The 15971-nt window shown below is 26.3% G+C and overlaps 1 protein-coding gene across 3 annotated transcripts in view; it reads left to right on the plus strand.

The window, feature by feature from the left end:
* The window catches only part of LOC122718897 (dentin sialophosphoprotein-like), a 99868-nt gene that overhangs the window by 61347 nt on the left and 22550 nt on the right, over positions 1-15971 (plus strand). For all 3 annotated transcript variants that reach the window (XM_043944296.1, XM_043944295.1, XM_043944294.1), the window contains exon 8: positions 4153-4286. In XM_043944296.1, coding sequence (XP_043800231.1) covers positions 4153-4286 — 134 coding nt within the window. The remainder of the gene's footprint in view (positions 1-4152; positions 4287-15971) is intronic.

Consider the following 15971-nt stretch of genomic DNA (forward strand, 5'->3'; position numbering starts at 1 on the left):
GAAAGGGAATATAAATCCGGGAGTCTTGGACAGAAAAAAGACTAAATATTTCATAATATCATCTCTTTCTTAGAGTGACATCAGCGACTATATTGTATAAATTTTATGCAATACATATGATTATATCTATGTTTCTATGAACATTTATTTTTTATTGCAATTTTTATTTTTTATTTTCGCAAAATGCAACTAGAGTTTTTTTTTTTTAATGATTCATGGTACGATATCGAAAAACAAGGTGAACCATTGTCATTTGTTTTCAAAAATTTGTATACAAGTTGAACTTTTTTTTTTTTTTACGAAAAATACGATAGAAGAGTTTTGAAAAATCTTCCTGGTTTTTCCATTTTTTAAAAAAATGATTGTAGAAATCTTTTTACGAAATTAATAGCTTTCACATTTAAAAAATGTCTTCTCTCAAGATATTTTTTCAAAATCATGTACATAATGTATATATCTCCAAAAAAAATTTGATTAATTAAAATAAATTATTTACGCCAAATAAAAAATATTCGATAAAAAAAGTATATGTAAAATTTAAAGGTCACCTTTCTATCTCAAAAATATTACAAATATAAAAAATTAATACCATCGAGTATTTGAATTAAATTAATATACAAAAATATATATATATTAAATTGTCTCGAATTATATAATAATGATAACAAAAAAAATTTATTAAAATAATCTCAAAAATTAATTCATTTTCGATCTATATTATTACTGATCATTTCAGGTTATAGATGAACTTTCTTTATAATTTATCTGACCAGAGCTGTCAATTTTAATTTAACTTATAAAATTCTCTTTCATTATATTAAAGATTCTAAAGAATTCGAAAAAAAAAAAAGGAAATATTTGAAGAAAATTATATGTTTACAAAGTTATATGTTCTATTCAAAGTATATTCTGAAAATTTCATGAATAAAAAGAATTAACCTATTTGTCTATTCATCCGGAATTTGACTCGAGCTTCCCCAACTTTCGAGCCATTGCTCTAATCAATTTGAACTTTTTCGACCGCAATCTTTTGAAAAATTTAATATTCGAAAATTTTCTTATAAAGTTGATCATCAAATTCAGGTTAATATTCAATCATATAATTTTTGAGATTTTTAATAATTAATAATAATATAACAATAATATTATTAATATAATTTTATAATTCTTAAAATTATTCTAAGTAAATAATTATTTATTTATTTAATTAATTACTAAATTTAATTACTAAATTTCCGCGCTATCCATTTCATTTTCAAATTCATATCCACGATAAAAAAAAATGATAATGGACGACTGCGCGATTTTCGAAATCTCACAACTCGTAACAATGTGTAATATATCGATATTCTTTTGACCTATCATTGACGAAGAGTCTGTCATCCGTGGCGCCTGTCATTGACTGCGTAGACGAGAATGCGCCAGAGAAATAAACAATCACGATAAACCGAGGATATAAGGCTATCGTTTCAAGCTGAGGAAGCGAATATTATTGCGGATACGTTATACGTCGCCTATCTTTGCAACGAGAAAACGAATTTTACGAGTAATCGCCACTAGAGAAGTGAGGGAAAAGTAATGGTGGTAGTGGGGAAAGACTTGAATACATTAGAAATGGAGATGAAAGAAATAATGGGTGTTCTATTGTATCCTATTGTTTCAACAAGATTTCTTACCTTGACAGTACAATGCAAATAATCACGATATTAAACTCCTTCATCTCTCTCTCTAAGCTTTCAGATAGATTTAACCTTTCGAGAACTCGGCAATAATTCAGGCAATGATAGGAAAGACTGATTTCTCGAATATGTAAAAATTTTCACTATTCACTATTTTCTGTATAGAACACGGCTTCATTAATTTTTTGATCTTTCACTTGAATTAATAAAAATTGCAATTTCTTTTCTTTTCGAAATCGAGTAGATTCTTTGCAATATTTATCAAACGATAAATTTTAATGATTTATTTGTTATTTAAAAATTTTATCCGCATTTATTTCGCTTTCTTTTCGCTTTCTTTTCGCTTTCTTTTCATTCAACTTATTTGATGATATTTAAAGCGGCAAAGTATCTTTGTGGCTTGAATATCTTTTTTCGTCTCTCTGCGAGAACAAATAAATTCTGTTTTAAAAGCAGAATTTCGATTTCGTTTGAGATTTCTATCTCTATAATTTTACTAGGCCTTTTCACCTAAACGTGATAAAAAAAAGTGTATCGTCAATAGATTACGAATGTTCATGCATTTATGTAAAATTAAAGAAATATAAATACGTATAAAATGCAAATATTATTTAATACCCAAAAAAATAAAAAAAAAGTATTAAGACAAAAAAGATTAAATTTATTCAAGGTAAAATTAATCGAGAATATCAATTAAATAATAATGAGATGAAATATCATCTGAATAAATATGAGTATTAAATGTAATAAAAAAATTTCCAAACTCAATTTTCCTATTTTTCTATTTCAAAAATTTTTTCCTATACTGCATATAATAGAAGAACGTACTTGTAAAATCAAAATATTTACAATTCACAATTCAATTATGAAAATTAAGACACGTGAAAAATTATCAATATTCTTATATATTAATTAATAACATCAAAAAATTTATTTTCCGTATTGAATTTTACCATATAAATTGTTTAAATACGTCAATTTTTTGTATACGATAAAATATTCGAATGCAATGAAAACGAAGGATAGCGTGCAATTGGATAGTGAATTCCGGTCTACCATGGCGCTGTAATACTACACGTTCGACGTTCTTCAACCGAGAAAAAGTTTATTTTGCAGAACACATGGTCGGAAACCTTCACGTTCTTAACACCGTCGAAACTGCAAGAACGTGCAGAATTTGAATCTTTTGTTTTTCGTATTACGAGGAATGCAAACGTGATATAACTCGAAACAGAAATCAGATACTTTGTATCACATGAAAGGTTATTGTTTTCTTGTAAAGAATATATAGGTTAGAATGATCTTTCTTTCGCTATTAGAAAGGTACGTACTAAACCGATTCGTTTTTTTTATATAAATAGTGTAAGTTGAATTGTTAGTTATAAAAATATATAAATTAATAATAAATTATATACAATTTTTGAAAATAATTTATTTAAATATAATTTGTTTTAAAAAATTTCAATATTAAAATATTAAAATAAAATTCAAATTTTAAGTTATTAATTTATTCGCAAATGTGTTAATATTAAAAAAATTAAAAAATATTCACGTTAAATAATTAACAACAAGTGTTTAATAAATGCTTAATATATCGTTTTCTTTTTGCCAAAATAATAAGTAAAACATTTTTGCATTCTATTTATGCGATAATATTAATCATTGATAAACGTGTTTTTTTCTAAATCAAAATGAACAATTCTAATATCATTTATTGAAAAGTATTTTCAATAAAGGTTTAACATATGAATTATTGTAAAAGTATTACACTTATTTCGAATAGAAAAAAGTGAGGTTGGAAAAGTATAAGATAAATCATGGAGACACATGAGCGTGTTTGAACGTGGATTGCAATTGAAATGTAAATAAGGAATTACATTTTACGTAACCCCATGGAAGATTGTGCACGTATGCTCATAAATTGTGTTAAATTGTAACGAGTTAAGGTCAGTGTTGTAATTCCCGTTCAAATTAACTACCATCATGGTCAACCGGTGAGGATGTATTTGTCAGGAAAAAAAATGTCTAACAGGTATTCGATATTCGATGAATTATATATGGGTTACGATAAACTCAATTTACATATCTACTAACCATACGTGTAATAATATATAAACGAATTGGGTCACAATATTTTCTGTAACAATTTAAATATAAAAGTTTGTAGGATAATAATAATACTATAACCTATAATACTATAACCTATATATCATTGAAGTCAATAATATTTTATAATAATATGACGATAGATATTTATTAATTATATATTGTATATTATTTATATATTATATATAAACATTATAATTATTTAGATATATATGGACATTCTTTGAAATATATTTTTCTTTTTAGATTCATTAAAATGTAGATGCATTACCATTTTTATATCAGATACTCGATTTTATAATATTAATAATTGGATTGCATTAGACAAATGAGGTGTTAATTATAAATTATGAATTTTAAATTATAGGAGCGCTTAGAAGGAGTTCTTTGGATCCAGGTGCCAGAAGATTTTCTTTGGGTACACCTGCCGTCCCTCATAGAGCTTCAGATGCTTGTCTAGATCCTGTGCACGCCGCCATTCTCTTCCGAGATGCGAGAGGGGTGAGTATTAACTTTAACCTTCGATTAAACCCAAAGTTTTTAAATTTAGCAAATACTTCAGTCCTATAATGCTGCGTAAATATTGAAAAATTTAATAAGACATCGTTATTTTTAATATCATTGAAAACAAATATTACATAGAATGTTCTATATAGCTAAAACATATGGAATATATTGTGAAAGTAATGCAATTTTGAAAAATAATTTTATTTAATTTTTAAACATATTTTTTATTTTATTGAGTTAATAAAAATGTTTCAATTAAATGTATACATATTTCAATACAAAAATATTGATTTTTATATTTTTGATAGGACTTTTTTGAAGTACTGACAATCGATATTTATGTTTTTAGTTGTTGTTTACTTTGTTGTGTGCTTTTAAGTTATTATTTAAAATAATATAAACACATTATATGTATACAAATATCTCTTTTACTTTTTTGTCATTGATTTTGATGACAGTAAACTTTATGATGCATCACATTTATCAATTATCACAAATTCCGAGATATTTCTTGTTTACAACTCAATGATAAGTAATATTTTTATCATGTTGCATATCTGCATTATTTTTACTCTATGATTTTCGCACGAATAACAATACAATTCTTAATCGGTAATAAAGGAAATATAAGCAAAATGTTTTAAACTACTTATTTTTTCGTTCTAACAATTTATTGTATGTACACTGTTTGTACATATCGATTTGATGAAACGCAAGAGGATGTAGGTCATGATGAAAACTGAAAACTAAGAGAGAGATTCAGTTAAATCATATAAAAAAAAGTAATTTTTTTTATAGTTGTTCTCCATACCATAAAAATAGATTATTTTTTTTATTTACGTTTCTAATTATAAATCATTATAGTAAATTCAATTTAATAAATTAGTATTCGTTGCATATTTTTTTTTTCCATCATTAAAGATACAAACGAATTGATCCAGTTGTAATGGTCGGTAAAATTTATTTGACAGTCGGTAAAGATGGAAATGTAGAACGTTTCTTAAATGATAAAGCATTTTCTCTATATTATCAACTCGTATTGGCAGTTGGTTTTCACTCTCTCCTGTTTTGCTGTTTGGTGGCGCCAAATGTTCTTTATTATTTTAATGTCATTTCCAACATTATGATTATAGAAAATAAAATATAAAATTTGATTATATTTACAATCATCGAAACATTGTTTTATTAATTATAACTAGGAAATAGGTTATTAAATTTGTTTCACAATAAAGCTTTCATACAAAATAAAAGAATTTATAATTATCAATATAAAAACATTGATAATTATATGCCATAATGCGAAACTCTGTTGATCTAATTTATTCGAATTGTTGAATGTAAAAAATAGTAAAATTTTTTACTATTGAATTTAATAAAATATTAACAATTTATTACAATTTTTTATATTGAATTTAATATGTTATTGACTTTTTATATCAGTTATTTTATTTTTGTTTACAAATTTACATAATCTTTATATACATAGTATATAATTAGTATATACATAATATATAATTTATACATGTCTACGATTTGATTCTATTTAAATTTTCTTAAAATTATAAAACAAACTTGAATTGACAGATTTTGGCAAACTATCAAGATTTTCGGAACTTCATAACTTTGTCAGTTATCATCAGATGATATTTTAGTAATTTTTCAATTTTGCATACGCGAAAAAATATTTCAATAAACGATTTATCTTTACATTCAAGGAACATATAAAGGAATATATTTATTTATTGAAATACTATTATAATTTTAAACGCGGATTAATCGAAATTTTTATGATTAGTTAAGATACATTTTTGGATCTTTGTCAAGAATGCGTGAAGATTCGAAGTTAAAGTGATAAATACATTTACAAATAAATTTAAAAAAATAATATTGAGTGTATAAAACACTTATTTTTCACTCTTTTTTCTTGATTCTATTTTTCTTATTTATCTTATTTTTTTCGTTTTCTTTATGTTTTTATTTACATTCAACAATTTTTAAGTTTTTTTCGAATTCCTTATTTTCTTAAAATTCTTGAAAGATTCTTGAAAGATTTAAGAATAAATTTCTAGTTTTTAGTACTTTCTCTTATTCACGTTACATTTATGAGCACATGCTCCTAAGCTTATCTAAAGTCTTATCGCCAGAGTTACCATAGTTGAACGACTGCACAAGATAAAAAGCGGTTACACTTCTATACGGAGAACGTATCTAAAGGTCGTATGCATGTTGCAATCTCAGTATAAATAGTTTTTTTTCAGGTAATTTCAAGTAATTTGTTAGTTTAAAATTCTTGGAATTCATTTTTTTTTTAACAAAAAAATAACCGTAGAATAGAAAACAAGTAGAGAACATGTATAATATTTAACATGTATAGCAGTCAAAGATATATTTATATAGATTTGTTTACAATTTGTTCATAAAAATTGAATTATAAAATTTAGGAATTGAAATTTAATTTCTAAGCAAATTTTAATTAATGATATTCAATTAAAATGATTTTCATCGGAATGGCCATAACAATATTTAAAGGTATGAATAAAACAGCAATTAAATACTTTGACATATAAAATAAAAAAAGATCAATAATTTTTTAATTAGATTTAAATATTTAAAAAAGAGAAAATTTCTCTATCATAAAATTTATTAGTTACGTAACGAACACTAAGTTTCGCGGTAAAACGGCCATTGTAACAGTTCGCGTAAAGGCTGTTTCGCAAGTGTGATTGAATATCGATTATCTAAGCGTCGTTGAAATGCTTTCCCTATGTAGAGTAATTGAACCGTGAACAATCGACTGTATTTTATGTTTTGAGCAAACGATGCCACCACTGATCCACAGCTTTGCACATTGCAAATTGTTTCTATTTCTTTTTTTCCTTCGCGAAACATCTAAAAGGGGCCGCGATACGAACGAGCCTTATCATGCAAATTATACACGTTAAGTACACGGTGGATAACAGCAAAGAAGTAACCGAAGTTTTTTTGCGAATTTGTTGATAGTCAGATCGATTCAGATATAATTCGTGGAATTATCTCGAGAGTCTATCGTAAATTGATTTTTGTACACAAAGAAATTCTTTTTATCGTGTAGTTATAAGAATTATATTTTTATCCTTATTTAAAAGTATCGAAACGCGGTCATTTACATTTTATGTCAAAGAGTAAACAATATTGATAACGAATTAAAAAAAGTAAATAGAATGTTAAAAATTGTTTATGTAATTTTTTTTTATAAAAATTATTCTGATCGATAATGATTCGCATACTCTATTTTCCTTATTAATAAAAGAACCATAAAATTACATACTATAGATGTCGATAAATAAATCTGAATTTTTTCACAATTTTCGAAAAAGCTATGGAACATTCGTAAAATATAAGGTGCGCAAAATAAACTTAAGAGTATCACGATGTTAATAATACGGATAGGATACATCGATCAATCATATTCACCCTTGGTCAAACAACTTCCATAATTCTCCTTTCATTGACCGTAATCCATGTTGACATAAATTTTTTTCCGGGTCCTTCGAAGTGACGAAAGATTGCACACAGGATTAAGATGACAGAATAATAATCGACGTAAATGAAGATTCACGCGGCGCACGTGACTTTCCCAGGGAGAGAGAAACAGAAAGTCTGTAAAATTGCAATGGTTATGTCGCGCGCGCATACAGGCGCGATGCGCCGTAAATTCCGCACAACGTGTCTGCCGGCTTGAAAGCCGATCCAGTTCGCAACGAGCGACCGCGCTGGTGTCGTCCACAACACGAGCGAAATTTTCGCCCTCCCCCCCGACTTTGACATTTTTGCCTCGAACGGATCTAAATCAGGATCTGAAATCAATCCTGAAGGAAAACTTTCGTATTATTTTCGAATAATATTGAAATAATAATTGATGTTCAATCGATAAGTTTAATTTTTGATCGAGACGAGATAAATATCGAAGAGCTAAATATCTCGTTTCGTTAATCAGCGAACGAAAAAACGATTCGTGCGGTCGAAAATGTGACGATGAACAATACCAGTGATTTAGGTCAGTGTAGTTCAAGGTGAAATTGAGTCTAGCCAAGTGTGAGAACCAGTTTTCCCGAGTTTCCCCTCTGTTACGTCGAAACTTCATAGATAGGTCGATAGATGGTAGTCAGTAATTCGACACATAACGGCTACGACGAATTTGACAGAAACTTGACGAAATATAAACGTAATTTTAAAATTGAAGATTCTTGCTTCTTGATATCATCGAAGTTGTTTTGAAGTCGTTAGATTTTCATCATAGACGTTATTCCAAGAAGTATAGTCATTTCGAGCTGATAAAACGTCAATCAAATCAAACGATGATACGCTAGGTCAGTGTTGAAATTGAATTCGCGTAGGATCAAAGACCGTTGGGAATGCGTTTCCCTCCAGACAGAATACCGCCACGAACACTAATATGGGCTTCGTTACCGATGGACAACCACGACAAACACTTGTTGCTAGAGACGTGTGTCGAACGAATGACTGCTGCCGTTGCTCTCCAACATTGTTTTCTGGTGGAATTGTTGCGCTCGTGAGACAGAATCGACTGTTCTACTTGTAAAATATCGAAATTTATCTTGGATACCGTTGTTCCCACGCGAATAGAATGAATTCAGTTTTTTAAATCAATGTTCTGAATGAGAATTATCCGTGTATTATAAAATCATTTTTTACGAAGAATTTCATTTATAGGTTATAAGTGAATTAAAATTTTTTTATTATTATTGTGATGTGAAACAATCGTGTAATATGAAGTTTCATAAATATTCCTAATAAGGTTATGGTGACGTATCATTCATTAGGAGGTAATTTAAGCTTTTTCGTATATTCTTATTTTTTTTTTTTTTTTTATGATAACTGTCTATCTTTCTATGAATGCTATATTTAAAAATTTCAAAATTTTATATATTATCTTTTTTAGAAAGGAAAAAATTAAGAAATTAATTTCTTAATTTTTCAATACATTTTTTTTGCTTGATACTTTTCTATAAAAATTTGATACTTTCTTTACAATGCATGATGTAAATTATGAATGTAAATTTTTGAATGATGGTTTATATACATTTTATTCGTTTACTCGTCAAGAAAAAGACTGCAACGATTAATTTCCACAAATTTATCTTCATACAACTGATAATGTTTATAGTTACTAGTTAGTAAATATTTTTGTTTAGGAAAATACATATATTTAGATTGTCGTTGACAATTCTGTAATAAGAATAACAAGCATCAAATAATTCCCTCTAATTTCTGGCAAGCTGGTACATAGTTGATGTTCTCAGCGAAACATAAATTCCGCTATTATAAGAATATCGGTCATCATCCAAAATGCACGTTGACATGATAACATAGTGATGCAGCGAATATTCACGCGATCAATGTTTATGAACGTATATATTTTCATTTTTATATAATTTTGTATTATATTTATTTACAAATCTAATCCCTTTTTCGTCCTTGAGTCTATATAAGTTAAATTTGTCTTTAGAACAACATAACCTTATTTTGTTTCTGTTAAAATAAAATTAAATCTTTACTTGAAAAATTAGTTGGAAATTTTATTGTTGTCGTAAAATCAAAATAACGCGTGAATAACGTTAAAATGTCACGTTCGCAGATAATGATTCTTGTGTCATTTACACAGTCCCCAAGTACTAAAGTACTTTATACTATATAGTAACGGAATTTTCGCGTAGGTGTCCCATTTAAATCCAGACTTATCTCAAGTTGTATGTCCGTTTCACGACGTTTTGATGACGAAAGAAAAGTAAAGAACGACAACTTGTGTACAAGTTTCCCATTTGTTAATTACTCGAATTTGTTTCATGCTCTGTCTTACCCTCGTTCGACAACTTCGACGTAAAATTCAGTGTTGCCAACGAATGAAAATTTTCACGTAATCGTGCAATCGTCAAATTCTTGTTAGTTTAATTAAATATTGCCAATTTCTGTTTCTACTAAAATAAATTTATTCATCGTTTATTTAATCTAGAAATTTTTTTTTTGTTTATAAAAATAAATTCCTAGTAAACAATATTAAATAATATTAATAATAAAATAATAAGTTTCATACATAATCGAACATATAATAATCGAAAAATTATTAATTACAAATAATTCGTAGCGAATTTAAAATTGTAAGGATAAATGATTGACGATATTTTTTTCTAATTTATAACTATTTCGATCGATCGATGGCCATTGCGTTCGATGGTTGATCGCGGTTGAATACACGCCAGAATGAGGGTAGATAGTATTTTTAGAATCCACTCCTTTGCGCCTTTTTAAGCTCGAAGTCAACAAAGATATCGCTACATAACGTGTAATTGTCAGTGCCAAATCAACAGTTGCGCAAAACGAGTTCTTTTCAATTGAATTTCGATCTTCACTCTTTCTCTTTAGATCTAGGGAATTTTTTTTTCTCCCTACTTTTATCTCCCAAAAGGCATAAATTTCTTTTTATGCTATTTTAATTTTTAAATCAATCGACCAATTACTTTTAATTCAAATTTAACATTATTTGTCTTAATTTTTTTATCGAAATTTGTACAATCAATTGTGATATCAATTCATTAATTCAATAGGAATTTCATAATATTTCCAGAATTATTGATTTAAGATTTTCTTTTGGCATTCGTCATGAAACATTTCCAGAAATGTTAGACAAATAATTTACAAGTAACAAATTGTTATTAATACTTTGTCAAAACTATTCCATTAGATTTATTGTTATTGTTGTTGTTCTGCGCGCTATTTATAATAATATATCTTATTCTTAAGTAAGCTTTATTTTTGAATATAACTTTCTTAACTTTTATAATGCGTAGAATTTTTTTTTTTTTATACATATATTTTTTTTTGTCTCAAGAAATTTTAATGGAAAAATAAGAAAATAAGAAAATTAATTTTTAATTCTTCTGTTTTATTAATGTCTTTTCAAAGATTAGATCATTGAAATTCAAATATGATAAAAGAGTTAAGAAGACAAATCGAGAATTTTGACATTTATAATGTAATTTATCGCTTATTGTTTATTTCTTAGTGTTACAACACAGTTTATTTTATGAAAGCGTTTGTTAATTGTCACATCTTCAGAGCGCTCTTCGTAGTGCTAACGAAACATAAGAAAAAAAAAAAAAATAAATAAATATAAAAACTATTTATATTCATTGATCTTCGAGTTCTTTTTTAACGTTTTAGCATTCTTCGAAAAGAAGCCAATATAATCGTAAAATGGAACGTATACTGCTACTACTCACACGTTTTATTAACTCTCATATCTTCATACAATTTGAAAGGTACACATCTTATATATTTCTTATATCTTTCTCTATATATATATTTTTCTCTACATATATATATATATATATATTTTTTTATTATTTTTTATTTCTGGATCACCGTGATAAAAAATTCACAATTTTTCAATCTATTTTTCAATAGGTTTATAATAATTGCCCAAGTATTTGCTTAACAACAACCTTTTCCATCGTCTTCTATGTTTACATACTCAAGGATTATACATTTCAGTGAATCATTATTCGAGTCGCCATTTCTATTTGACCTGATATTTGAGATGGCGTCGAATTTCAAGGTCATTACGACAATCACACTAACGTTACTCCATCGAAATTTCATACCTCGCCGCATGATTCCAGAGACGAAGCAATTTTTCGATTATTTTTCTTCCTTTCATAGGGTGTGTGTGTGTATATATATATATATATATATTCTTTCTTTGGTAAAGCATCGAATAATAACTACAATTACAATTTTTCTTTTCTCTTATAGAGAGATGTTGAAACGGTTGCTGATTATAAGTAGACATGATATAAGTAGACAGATGAAGCCTTGAATCATATGGTGAGGAAAACTGTAGGGGTCATTTCAGGAAATTGATTTGTTTTGCTACACAACACCCTCGCACGATTCTACTTTATCCCTTAACACGGTCATTCATTGATCAAAGTTTGTGGATTCACTTACAAATTTTATGGAATTCGTGTTATATATGTAATGTAAATTATTAATATTAAACAAAGTTTTTTTTGAAAATTATTATTATAAAAATGTATATTATAATAATAATTAAATTAAACAAATTAAAATTTGGATAGTTCGAAAACGATGTCCGTAGTCATAGCAAAATTTATTTTGCTTTTAGGAAATTTTGCAAATCAAAAAGAATCTTATTGGCAGTGAAATAATGAAAATAATTAATAGTCAGGATTATAATAGCAAATGCAATTATAAAAGTTAAACGATAAATGAGAAAGAAGTATATATTCTTTATTATTATTAATGAAATATAAATTATTATTATTAGTATTTGATCTTCAATAATCTAAAATAAAAATTCAATGAAGCAAAATTTAATGAAACTTCTAAAAAATTTCACTTTTTCAAATAGATGCAAGAATTAAAATAATACTTATTTTTAAACGGCATATAATGGGAATAAATATAATCGTTACTATATTATATTAATTTAACACAATTTAACATATTACTTACTGTCAGCCGATTAATGTATTCTATATTTATTGACCGATAATCGATAATAAATAGTCATTCTGTTGATTTTCGTTATCGATTATTAATAGATTATTAATTTTCCTGAATTTGTTAGAGATTATAGTAAAAAATTATTAATAATCAGGAAAATTATTAAACATATTTTTAAATATTTATATTAATAATAATAATATTTTATTTGTTTTTTTTATAGTTTTATATTGATTACAACTCTCAAAAATAAAAATGAAATATTTTTGGATCATTTATCAGAGTAAATTCTAGTTGGTCGTTGGATAGTGATGATAAATAATAAGATATTGGTACCATTACATTTATCTACATTATTTCTACAATACACTGATTTTACATGTAATGATTTTACATGAAAATGACATACAGATACATACAAATAATATTTGGAAAGCAATGATGGATAGAAACGATGCTTCAAGTTTTCATTTTATTTCTACAGTTTCATAGTCAAAAAATATTATGGAACAATTCTTAAACTGATTTGTTTGTATTGTTTAATCCACAATCGAGTAAGTATCGTGCTAATATATCAAAAAATTTTACTAAAAAAAATTACTATGAAACGTTTAATTTCCAAGTTATCTAATCAATATAAATTCTCAATATAAAAATATTTCAAATATCCAGTAATATTTATAATATTATTTATATTAACTGTAAAATCTCCTTGGATTAAGAAACTCTTAAAAATTTAAAGATAATCGATAAAATGCGAGAAATCATTGATTTCCATGAATTATTAATCACGAAACGTCTTGTTTTTCCTTTTTCCCTATTTTTCAGATACTGCATACATGTACATGTGAGACAGACTCGTTCGATCCGTGCCAGGAATAATGATATCATAGATAGCCTTACAAAAAAATACACCTAACAAGTACAATAAATGAACTCACGATCGACATGCTTATTTCACCAACGAGTTTTTCCGCGATAATTTTCTAAAATATCCTGAATGATTCTTTCGATATTTCATCTTTGACGGAGGAAAAATAATCATTGTTATTCCTGGAATTGTATTTTCTTGAAAAATAATTAAAATTAAGAGAAATTTCAATGAAAAATTGAAATGAAATGATTCAATGAATTGATCATTTACAAAAGTAAATTTATCATTTTATTTATTTATCAAATTAAATTTATTAGATTTATTTATTTATTTATCTTGGAGAAAAGTAATTGAAATTAGGAATAGTTTTATTAGTTTTATTTAATAAAATTTATTACAAATTTACATTATATTACTTATGCTAATGATAATATGTTCTAATATAAGAATAATTAGAATCCAACTTTTGAATTACAATCTAGAGAATGATAATTAAAGATTTAATCACATTCGTTTCATTTTTCTCTTTAAGGAAGCTAGAGAAGTTGTATGAACAAATGAATAAATATTAATACAAATATTTGAATTAATATTTATTGAATGATCATTAAATGTATCAACAAGTGTTATCTTTCCTAACAATTACAATTTACAATAAGCGATAAAAGAGGATGAAGATAAATTTTTATGGTGATCGTTTTCCTTGCAAATAATAGCGATTACTTGTATGGTTTTCTCTTTCTTTCGTTTAAAGAGGTTAGGTTCGGTTAAATTATATTAGGTTAGAAATTAAGATAAATGATTTTATAAAAGTATCGTCCAAAATTTGCAGTTTTCTTTAGATCCTTTTGAGTTTTATTTCCTATGACATGTATAATCGTGTATTTGATATAATTCCTCGTGTCAATAAATATTGACTCTATTCTTATGCACGTATAATACAATGGATGAAATTTTATACTAGTTTCTCTAGATAGAAATAAATAGAAGAATTGATAAGATATGTTGCTTTTAGAGATTTAATTAAGATGATAGAAATTGGTTTGTAATTTTGCACAAAAAATGACAATTTACATTTTCACAATTATAAAAAAGAAATCAATTGTTGTAATTCAATTTTTATTCTACACACTACTTTTAGTATGTTATGTGTATATATATATATATATATATATATATATATATATACACATATATTTAAAATATAGAAATAAACTAGAAAATGTATGTCCTCGCATGAAAATATTTTTTTAATTTTTTATTTCTTTACTTTTTGTTAAGATGTAGATTAGTTATCAATAACATATTAGTGTCAATGTAATATCCAAGGATTCATAGATTATACAATATGAATCCAAGATAATCCTCAGCCAAATAAGTTGATAAAACTATTATGAAAATCGATTGAAGAAACGATAATAAAAATAAAAATAATTCTTATAAGTAAAAATCAAATATCTCGAAAACATCATCGTCAAAAATTTTTGAAAGAATGTACTCTTTGTGTTCAAAATGTTCATTATTATTATTAATTTTTATTTATATAAGTCAATGAATAGGTTTAAAAGATTTCAGCCAGAGGTCTGCAAATATGACAACTGTACAATATGCACTGGGATGATAAGCGTTTGCGTTTGCAGATCATTTGAATAGCGTCCTATCAACGATAAGGCGGGTGACAATCTTTAATTAAACAAGAATACCACGTCGTAGACTGTTGATCTTGTTGGAATCAAATATGTAAATTTTACATCCGACCAGATAACAGTTTGTTTCTATTATACTTTTAATATATGATATATTAAATATTCACATGTATATATACATACCTGTAGGATGTTAATATATTCGTGGAATAGTTTAGAAGATCGATTCGAGAGATACTAGAGTACAAAAATTGACGATGAGGAAAATCTTGGTTTAAGCTTGTTAGGTTATGAGTATTGAAGTTTGCGTTGGATGGATGAAGCGAGACGAACATAGAGCGTAGACGGAGATAGAGCTATCTCTACTTGCTTACAACATAACCTCTCTTTAGATACATACATGAAAGGTACAAATAGTATTTTGCCAGTGATCGTCGAAATAAAATAAAGTATTACCACTGCTTCGAGTATTTTATATTCTTATCATTATATTCTTATCATTATATTCTTATCATTATATTCTTATCATTTATTTTTATCTAGAATAATTTAAATTAAGAAAAGAAACGTAAATGCAGATGTCGGTGTTTTAAGATAATAAATAAGCTTCGAACGACATCTTTAGGTGCCTAG

Source organism: Apis laboriosa, unplaced genomic scaffold (assembly GCF_014066325.1).
Source record: "Apis laboriosa isolate Shangri-la unplaced genomic scaffold, ASM1406632v1 scaffold68_cov148, whole genome shotgun sequence".
Classification (NCBI taxonomy): domain Eukaryota; kingdom Metazoa; phylum Arthropoda; class Insecta; order Hymenoptera; family Apidae; genus Apis; species Apis laboriosa.